Genomic DNA, 10,741 nt, shown 5'->3' on the forward strand with positions numbered 1-10,741 from the left:
AGAGAAGTGGATGCTGGTCCATAATTTTTATAATGGGTTAAATGGTACTACTCTTACCATAATAGATGTTGCAGCAGGAGAGGCACTTATGAGCAAGAGTGCCAACGAAGCTTATGATCTACTAGAGGAGATGGCTATGAATAATTACCAATGGCCTACATAGAGGGAAAATACAAAGAAGGTAGCTGGTATGATCTAATTAGATGCCATCACAATGCTTACAGCTCAAGCGGCCGCTTTAACAAAATAGTTACAACAAAGCAACATGTCAGTCCAAGCCATACAAGTACAGAGTTTATGGGGGGGGGGGGGGGGGGGGGGGGGGGGGCATGTGGAAGTGTTCATCCATTAAATAAGTGTCCTGCTATGGATATGAATAATATACCTATGGAACAAGTCCAAGCCATAGGGAACTTCAAAAGACCTGCCAATAACCCATATTCCATTACTTACAACCAAGGGTGGCAGAATCCCCCTAACTTTTCTTGGAAAAATAATAATCAGAGTGTTTAGTAACCTTTCCAACAAAACCAACAACAATTCAAACATCCTCCTCCTAGGTTTTAGCAACCACAAAATAGACCACCACAACATCCAATACCCATGAAGCAACATGAACCACAACCTGGTGCATTGAACCAATTCATGACCAATACCAAGGCATCTATTAGGAGTTTGGAGACTCAAATATGGCAGCTAGCTACTTTGATGACAAACCATGCTCAAGGGAACTTACCAAGCACTACTGAGGTAAACCCAAAAGATCATTGCAATGCAATATCCTTGAGGAGTGGCAAGGAGTTAAAAGAGTCAAAAGTGGTTGATAAGGAGAAGGAAGTGAGTGGGTCTAATGTTTCTGAGAATTTAGAGAAGCAACCAGAAATAAGCATAGATCACCATATAAAGATCCCATATCCTCAGAGGCTTCAAAAGAATAAGCTTGATAAGCAGTTTTCTAAATTTTTGGATATCTTTCGAAAGCTACTCATCAATATCCTGTTTGCTGAAGCACTTGAACAAATGCCAAGTTATGTGAAGTTTATGAAAGAAATTTTGTCAAAAAAAAAAGGAAGCTGGGGGGATTATGAGATAGTGGCACTTACTGAGGAGTGCAATACGATAATTCAAAAGAAACTACCTCTCAAGTTTAAAGATCCTGGTAGTTTCAATATACTGTGTTCTATAGGGGGCTCAGTGGTGACAAAGGCTTTATGTGATTTAGGGGCCAGTGTGAATTTAATGCCTCTATCAATCTTTGGAAGTTGAATTTGGGAGAAGCTCGGCCTACTACCGTGTCTTTGCAGAAGGCAGATAGATCAGTCAAAAATCCTCGTGGAGTGCTTGAGGATGTATTGGTGAAAGTGGATAAATTCCCTAATTAAAACCCAAATTCTTTGTAATCTCATTCTATTATCAATAAAAGAATAGAAATCATTTTTTGACTTGGTCAATCACTTTGCTCACATGTTTTATTTTCATGATTATTTATTTAATATAAACTTTTATTAAATTCCGAGCATATAGCTAATCGTATTTATAGTGACGTAATCACAGTGGAATATAAATATGATTATATGTTCAAAATAAGTTAATCCTAAGATTAGTTAGTGCACAGGATTTACACTAACTTGTCAATCTACTATATGATCTACTTACACATTGTAGTGTTATGTTCTTTCCAGAACATTAGCAAAGTAGATAAGATCAAATGTATTTGTTACATCGGACTTGGCCGATATTGACAGTTGATAAGATAAGTAAACATACTGTTATTATCTATTCTAGTCATATCATATAGTTGACCATAGGTCAATTCAATCTCAATTTTGAGTGGTTAGTATTCTAACTAATTGTATTGTTTGAGTTCTTTGACTTGTTCGTTACCAGCTTACCCTGCGGACTAGCTCATACTTACATCTTGGGAACTCGGTAGTATAATTGAGTGGGAGTGTTAATCATAGATATGAAACATCTATAGCTTCTGATGAAGAAGTGAAACGATGGTTTCCTTTTAGTTTGGTTCAAGGTGTTAAATGACAGAGATCTCATTTCAATAATTAAATTAGTTTACTGAAATATCATTTACAAGGAACTAAGTGTTTTAAGGATAAAATACAATGAAGGGTAAAACGGTATTTTAGTCTCATCTAATTGTAGACCGTCTATAGAGGATTGAGTGACAATTATGGTTGTAACAATGGATATCCGAGTCTATAGTGGAGTCACGAGGAATTAATAAGTTAGTAAATTTATTTGTTAGATTTATGATAACTTATTGGAGCTTGATTTCATGGGCCCATGGTCCCCATTGTACCTTGGATAAAATCATCTAGATAGTCTCAATTAATTGATTTAATTATCAATTAGAATTATCAAAGTTGACTATGTTAATTTTGGATAGTTTCACAGAGTTATGTAATTTTGAGAAGAAAAGATAAATTATTGCAGATTTATTAATTAAGATAAATTGGTATCTGAATTAATAAATAAGTTTTAATCAAGGTTCAAATTATAAATAATTAATTTGATAAAGGATTTAAATAATTATTTAATTAATTAAATCGATAGAAAATAATACAGGCCTTGATTTTAAGTCCAATGGGCATATATTATCAAATGGGAAATTTCACGGGCATAAAGCTCATGATAATTTCAACCTAGGGCTTCTAATTGGCTATTATTTTATTGATTTTTTTAATTAAATTAAATGGCCTTATTGAGTCTATAAAAGGAGTGCTTAGAGAGAAGTCAAAATACAAGTTTGACAAGTCATAAGTCAGATTTTCTAATAGTTTTTAGATTCTCTCTAAATACAAGTCATTTTCTAAGCCTCTTTGTTATTTTCTTTTCTTCTCTCTGTATCTATCTCATGTGTCGAGAATTTCCCACTCTAGTCTTGGTGATTCTAAGGATACTTTGGAAGACTGTGAAGATTAGAGAAGATCGGTTCAGTTTCTTGATCATACTCTACGATAGAAAGGATACAAGGGTTAGAGAAACTGAAGGAAGGACTCATTCATTCCGCTGTGCATACTGTAAGTATTCTTATCGTTGTTTCTCTTTGAATTCAATTTTAGAAACATGTTCTAGGTTTTCTCATATTAATTTGTTTAATATTAGATCTACATGAAAATAAATAAAGATCCTGTAAAAGTTTTTCCAACAGATGTATTGGTGAAAGTGGATAAATTCATCTTTCCTGCGGATTTTATTATTCTAGATATGGAGGAAGATGAAAATATTCCAATACTTGGAAGGCCATTTTTGGCTACTGGTAGGGCTTTAATCGATGTACATAAGGGTGAGTTAAAGCTGCGAGTGCAAAAAGAGGAGGTAATTTTTAATGTTTTTGCAGCAACGGAAATTCCAACTTGTTGTAGAGCTGAAGTGGTAAAAAGAGGAGAGAACAAGTTGGAAGTCTCCAAGAAAAGATCCATGGCTTATAGTGGAATGCGAAAAGTGCGTCATCATTTAAAAAGGTTCTTTAGTGAGAGGATTCGAATGTTACAGGAGCGGGGTAAAGTTCCACCAATTTACAATAACAAGAAACAAGGGCCAACTCATGAAACTATGACTCTCAAGGATGTGAGGGGAGGACTTGATCCAAGTTGAATATGAAAGAAAACAAACTTTCGGCTAAATGACGTTAACGACAGCGCATTTGGAGGCATTCCGATCTTTTATTTGCATTTTTTTTATTGGTTTTATTTAAGTTTTGGATTATGAACACTTTAATTTTAGTATTTTGTTTATTTATTTTTAAATGATTTTAATTCTATTAAATATGAGAATAATTTGATAAGTTGTGAAAACTAAGACAAAGAGCGAAGAAAAGAAAATAGGACCCTCGTCCTCTGATAGGATAATCAAAACGAGGTCGATGGATGCAATCTTGGGAGTTGAAGAATTGGAAATAACGGAGGATAAGAAAGAGGATTTTGAGCACCTGGGATAGAGTTCTTTTCCTAAGGAGACAAAGGAGCTTTTTCAAAGACAAAGTGAGATTCAAACCGATTTTGCAAATTGGTTATGTGCTTCCAATAGAACTATGCAGGTTATGGATCTATGTAAGAGTGTTTCATCTCTGATTTTACAATCTGATAATATAGTGAAGAACCTGGAAAGTACTTTTGGTACCCAAGCAATTGGAATGGCAAATTCTCTGAATCAGGTCAAGAGATCTGGAATCAAAATAGAACCAGAGGACATTGCTGAGGAGATAAGCTATTGGCAGCCTTCAATAGTTTGCTATGTAGTTGGAACTAATCCTCCAGATAGCATTTTGGATGGTTTTGCGAGGAGATTATGGAAAGATAATGTGGATAAGGTAGGAGTGCTTTCCCATGGCATTTTTATCATCAGATTTCACAATCTCGAATTCCGTGATCAAGTCTTAGATGGAGGATATATGTTCTTTGGCAAGAAGCCTCTCATTATGAAACCATGGAATTCAGTGGATGATTTCACTAAAGAGGACATCACTTCAGTACCTACTTGGATTCAACTGGGAGGTTTAGACATCAAATACTAGGGTGAACGGTCTCTCTTTAAAATAGTGGGACAGTTAGGGAAACCACTTCAAGTTGATAACATTACAAAACACATGGATAGACTATACTATCCTCGAATTCTTATTGAGGTTAGTCTTGATCAGGAATTTCCAAACACAATTTATTTCATGAATGAATTTGATCAGGAAATAGAGATTCATGTGATGTATGAATGGCTACCAATGGTATGTCAAAATTGCTCTGGTTTGGGACATGAGACTCAGCTGTGCAGGAAGAAAAACCAAGTTAAACAGACATGGGTACCTAAGAAGATTGTGACAGAGAATGTACCAGCGGTGATGTCAGAAGTAGATGAAGAAGGGCTTTAGAAATTTGTTAAGGGGAAAAAGGTGTAGGAGGCTTCTGCTAATCCAACTACAGTGACAAATCAGTACTCCATATTGGCAGAGGAACATGGAACAGGAGAGTTACAAGGGCAAAACACTGGAGGGGGGGGGGGAGATCCCTCTATTTCCAATGGATAGAATTCTATGTTAGAATGTAAGAGGGATTAACATGCAACATAAACATCGTGAGATTAAGCAACTAATCAATTCCAAGAAGGTTGGGCTTGTTAGTCTCCTCGAAACAAAAGTGAAGAATAAAAATGTGGGATCACTTTATTCTAGTTTATTTTTTGGTGGTGTTTTACTAATAATAATCATTGGCTAGATAAAGGCAGGATAATTGTGGCTTAGGATCTGAGTATGTATTCTCTTGATATTAGAGTATATACTAGTCTATTAATACATTGCATTGCTCAAGCATCAAATCAGGCAGGCAGATTTTACATTACATTTGTGTATGGATTTAATGATGAGCTGAACAGGGAAAGGTTGTGGAAAGATATTAAGGGACTGGCCTCTCATATTGATGAGGCCTGGATGATACTAGGAGACTTCAATGAGATACTCAATCAGAATGAAAGAATAAGTAAAAAGGTCAACAAAAAACCTTCTCCAAGCTTTTGGGATTGCATGATATATTGCCAAATGGAAGACCTAAAATTCTCAGGGTGTTTCTACATTTGGAATAACAAGCAACAGCCTGATGATCGAGTGTATTCAAAGATAGATCGAGCTCTGGTTAACTCGAGATATACAGATACTTTTCTATATTCAAAATCAGAATTTCTTCCAAAAGGTAACTTTGATCATGGCCCTATTCTTATATCCTTTTAGTTGGAGGAGAATTTGGGGAAGAAGCCTCTCAGATATTTTAGAATGTGGAAGGAGGCTTCCACTTATGTGGAAAAAGTTAAAACCAGTTGGACTGAACCAATTAAAGTTACTGAGATGTACAAGTTGGTTAAGAGATTGAAACAGGTTTTCTTGGACATCAATCGAGAAGGTTTCAATGACATTCAAAAGGCAGAGTTTCAAGAAAAACAAAGTCTGATGGAGATTCAGGAAGACTTGCACAAAGATCCTCTCAATGTTACATTTATGGAGCAAGAGCAATTGGTTAGGGATAGGTATACACGGTTGCATAAAGCCTATATTTTGTTTTTAGCACAGAAAGCTAAAGCAAATTGGATTCTTAATGGAGATGAAAATACTTCTATATTCCATGCCTCCTTGAAAGCTAGAAGAACTCATAATAGAATTCACTCAATTAAGAATGAGGAAGGCTTTTGGGTGGACACAGCAGATGGGGTTAAAGCTGCATTTCTGGGGTACTATCAAAGACTATTAGGGACAGCTATAAATAACATAATGAAAATTTTCCAGTCAATTGTGGAGTTAGGCCCTGTCATTTCTGATGCTCATTCTCGGTTACTTCAAGCAGAATTTACAACACAGGAAGTTAAAGAGGCAATCTTCTCAATCCCAGGGATGAAGGCACCTGGCCCTGATGGATTTAGCAGCTTTTTCTATCAAGATTATTGGGATTTGGTTGGTTCTGAAGTAAGTTTTGTTGTTTTATCATTCTTAAACACTGGTCAGCTTCTGAAGATATTAATGCAACGTCTATCACTCTCATTCCAAAGACAAAATTTCATGATAATGTAAGTAACTTCAGACCTATTGCCTGCTGTAATGTAATATACAAAGCAGCTTCGAAGATGATCTGTTCAAGACTTCGCCAAGTACTGCCTGATTCAATTCCGAAGAACCAGGGGGATTTGTTCATGGGAGATATATAGCTCATTATATCATGCTCTGTCAAGATTTAGTTCGTCAATATGGAAGGAAAAAATGCAAGCCGAGTTGTATGATCAAGTTGGATTTGAGGAAAGCGTATGACACGATTGAGTGGGATTTTATTGAAGAGATGCTAGCTGCTTTTAAATTCCCACAGAAACTCATCAAGGTCATCATGATTTGTGTAAGAACATTGAGATTCTCATTAATGATAAATGGATCAATGCATGGGTTCTTTGCAACTAAACGAGGACTACGTCAAGGAGACCCAATGTCTCCATTATTATTTCTTATGGGCATGGAATACATGTCCCGAATTATGCTTAAAGTGGGGTCTTTGCCTGGTTACAAATATCATGACAGATGTTATCCAATGAGACTAAATCACCTGTGTTTTGCAGATGATCTTCTATTATTTTGTCATGGAGATTATATTTCCATTTTATTGATGCTCAGGGGTCTAAAGCTTTTCTCATCGACATCTGGTTTGCTGCCAAATGAGACCAAATCCGCAGTATACTGTAGTGGTATGGTTGATTCTGAGGTTCGCAGAGTGCTGGAGGTTTCAGATTTCACTAGAAGTCATCTACCTTTCAGGTACCTTGTCATTCCAATTTGTTCTAAAAAAAATAACTAATATTGAATGTGGGATTATTCTAGAAAAAATGATGCAAAAAATTTGGCAGTGGAGTTCAAGGAAGTTATACTATATGGGAAGAGTTACATTAATAAATTCTTTCTTGATTTCAATACACTTATTGGGCACAAATAATGATATTACCAAAGAAATTATTGCGAGATGTTGAAGCCATATGTAGAGCATTTCTTTGGAAATGGCTGACTGATAGCTCGGCGCTAGGCTTAGTTGCTTAGAATAAAGTTTGTCTTCCCAAGGCAGCTGGAGGATTGGGTTTTAGGAAGGTCATTTATTGGAATATTGCATCTATGGGGAAATATGTATGGGGCATTGCTTCTAAAAAAGATAGCTTATGGGTTCGGTGGATTCACAGTGTGTATTTGAACAAGCTGGATTGGTGGGAATACAAAATTCCCTCTGATTGTAGTTGGTATTGGAAAAAAAAAACTAGTTGTTGTTAAAAACCTATTTAAAGCCAAAATGGATCTGACTTCTTTTGCAGCAATGAAGTATAGCATTAACACAGGGCATGATGTTTTATTTGATCATCCAGTCAACGTACATTGGAGAAATGTTGTTTGGGAAAGGCTTAGCATTCCCAAGCATCATTTCATTCTTTGGTTAGTGATGATACAGAAGCTTTGTACCAGAGTTCACATCAGGAAGTATAATCCACACATAGATCAGTCATGTTTATTGTGTGGCGAGTACAATGAAAATGTTCACCATTTTTTTTTAGTGCCAATATAGCAAGACTTGTTTGCTGAGAATGAAGACTTGGCTAGGATGGAGAGCTCAAACAGAGGAATATGACCAACTGTTTTATTGGATTACAAAATCCAAACATCTGAGCAAACTGAGGATGAGCATGCTTACAGCAGCTATCATAACGTTGGTGTATCACATTTGGAGAGTGAGAAATGATGTGCTATGGTCTCAAAAACTTTGGCATATTAATCATACTGTACAGGCAATTCAAAGAGATTTTATGCTTAGACTGTCCATTGTAATGCCGAGTAAGGCAAGGAATATTGATAGGGAATGGTTTAATACACTTTGTAAAGATACACAACATTGATTGTATAGATGGCAGGGAACAAGGGGTATAGGGAGTTTAGGGTCAAAAGTTGAAACTGTGTAAATGATATTGGTTTTGAGTAATACAATGACTTCTTATTCACCAAAAAAAAATATTATAAGTTGTGAAAGTCCTATTGACTTATGAGCATGTGTTTTCTACATTAGTGGAGATTAGTAAGTATAGCAAGCTTATGGGATAATGATATTAATTCATTGTAATGAAGAAAAAAAATTGGTGAGCATGAATTGATTCGAATACATTTTTTTATTAATCATGATTTTGATAGCTTTTATTTTTGTTTGGACTTAAGTGAATCGGAAGAATATTTTGACTGAAATTCTGGATTATAAGTTAATTTTCCTGAAGATTATATAAGTGTGTTAGTCATCATAGCTTGAGACGTGAATTATTGTTGTCAGCTTGATTTAGTTGTGTTGGTTGTTTAGGTTCTGATGTTTTGTCATGTGAGTTTTGAGTCCATTGTTCGAGGGCGAACAAAGAGTAAGTTTGGCGGAGTTTGATAACTTCATTTTAGTGTCGTTTTAGGATGTGTTTTTGTGGTAATCTTGAGTCTTTATGTCTGTTTTGTGCAAGATTACGCTTGTGTTTTTCTTTGTTGTAGGTCAGTGCTATGAATCGTGAGCTAAATGCGAAAATAAGAAAAAATGGTGGAAAATAGGAACTTTTGGTGGTTGTTCGAGTCAAATTGGCATTAAGGAGGAGCTAGAAGAAGTTTTTGATGAAGTTGATGAAGGAAGAGTTTCAAAAGGTCAAAATCTGAAAAAATGGAATTAAAGTCGCGGCATGGTCTTAAGGGCCGCGACTCTAGCAAAGTTAGAGGTTGTGGGTTCACTGAAAGGAATTAGGGTTGCGACTTGGTCAATAGAGTCGCGGCGCTAGTAGAAGTCATAGGCGAGTTCAGGAGGTGCATCAACACGCGAGCCGTGACTTGGGTGAAAAGAGTTGCAGCGCCTGGAGAGCCTAACCAGATGCTGAAGGGTTTAAAGAAGACACGGGTCGTGACCTAGGAAAGGCCAAGTCGCGGCCCGCCTTTGAAAAAATAAGAAATCGATTTTTTTCAGTATAAATTCATACTTTATGTTTTAATTAGGGGGACGTCAGATTTTGATTACGAATTTAGAGAGTAAATTTGATTCTGAAACAATTTTTTCTACACTTTCATATTTTTATTTCTTCTTCAAGTTTTTGAATTTATGATTTCGAATAATTATTTGTTGTTTTAGTCATGTTTTATATGAACTAGATCATCTATCTAGGGGTTAATGTAGTCGCTTGGATTTCTATTTAATTTTATTATGATGTTCTATTGATTCTTCTTCTTTATCTGATCAATATTTGCTTGATTTATGATTTAGATTCAAAATTCAAAAGATACGAATTGAATATGCTATTGTTATATAGACATAGGTTACTTATTGGATGAAAGTGCATGTATGGCTTGTGTAGCAATTAGGTTTCTATGCTTAATGCATGCTATGTGTTTAAGTTTATCATAGAAATGTATAAACACATGCATATAGGTTGAGATCTTATATCTTGAAAAATAATAGGAATCGATTTTTGTTAACCTGCTATTATAATAGGAAGAAATAAATTTAGAACTGATTAATAAAATTAATAGAATGAAAGTTGATAAAGTTAATACCCTGGGTCTTTTTATTATTGATTTTTATATTTTGATTAATTGTTTTGTTTTTAGTTATTGAAATTGTGTTTGTAGTTAGATTTATTCATCTTAATTTTACTTGCCAAATAGAAAGTAAAGAGTAATTATTGGTAATTGGGTTATAGTCTCTGTGGGAACGATTCTTATTTGCTATCTATATTACTTGAATCGATTGCGTATACTTGCATATCATAATTTGCTGATCACAATACCACCTATCGTCCTCAGACTGGTAGACAGTCTAAGAGGACGATTCAGATATTGGAAAACATGATTCGGGCGTGTGTATTGGACTTTGAAGTGTCCTCGAGAAAGTATTTTCCTTTGATTGAGTTTTTTCTACAACTACAATTATCAGTTGACAATTGAAGTGGCTCCAAATGTGTTGCTGTATGGTAGGAAGTGTAGATCACTCATCTATTGGGATGAAATGGGTGAGAGAAAATATTTGGGTCCTGAAATGGTTCAGAGGACCAATGGGGTTATTGAGAAGATTAGAGCTCGAAAGCTCGCTCCTTAGAGTAGATAGAAGAGTTGTGTTGGTCATTAGCTCGGGGATATAGAGTTCCAAGTTAGGAACTATGTCTTCCTTCGAGTTTCAACTTTGAGAGAAGTGAAGCGTTTTGGGAAGAAGGGCAAGTT

At 35.5% G+C, this 10,741-nt stretch overlaps 1 protein-coding gene across 1 annotated transcript; it reads left to right on the forward strand.

The window, feature by feature from the left end:
• The first annotated feature begins 5,257 nt into the window (after nucleotides 1-5,257).
• Nucleotides 5,258-9,047, forward strand: LOC133825124 (uncharacterized). Its single transcript, XM_062258112.1, has 4 exons — nucleotides 5,258-5,635; nucleotides 5,732-6,558; nucleotides 7,151-7,291; nucleotides 9,035-9,047. The coding sequence occupies exons 1-4, from the start codon at nucleotides 5,258-5,260 to the stop codon at nucleotides 9,045-9,047; spliced, it is 1,359 nt and encodes a 452-aa protein (XP_062114096.1).
• Nucleotides 9,048-10,741: the final 1,694 nt, after the last annotated feature.

The sequence above is a fragment of the Humulus lupulus genome, chromosome 3 (assembly GCF_963169125.1).
Source record: "Humulus lupulus chromosome 3, drHumLupu1.1, whole genome shotgun sequence".
Classification (NCBI taxonomy): Eukaryota; Viridiplantae; Streptophyta; class Magnoliopsida; order Rosales; family Cannabaceae; genus Humulus; species Humulus lupulus.

What these genes read in the sequence shown, in the direction of transcription:
- LOC133825124 (XM_062258112.1), top strand. Translation starts at nt 5,258, where the DNA reads ATGTATTCTCTTGATATTAGAGTATATACTAGTCTATTAATACATTGC. An exon ending in CAAAGATAGATCGAGCTCTG is followed by an intron (nt 5,636 to 5,731) that starts GTTAACTCGAGA and finishes ATATCCTTTTAG; the next exon opens with TTGGAGGAGAATTTGGGGAA. An exon ending in AGACAAAATTTCATGATAAT is followed by an intron (nt 6,559 to 7,150) that starts GTAAGTAACTTC and finishes ATTGATGCTCAG; the next exon opens with GGGTCTAAAGCTTTTCTCAT.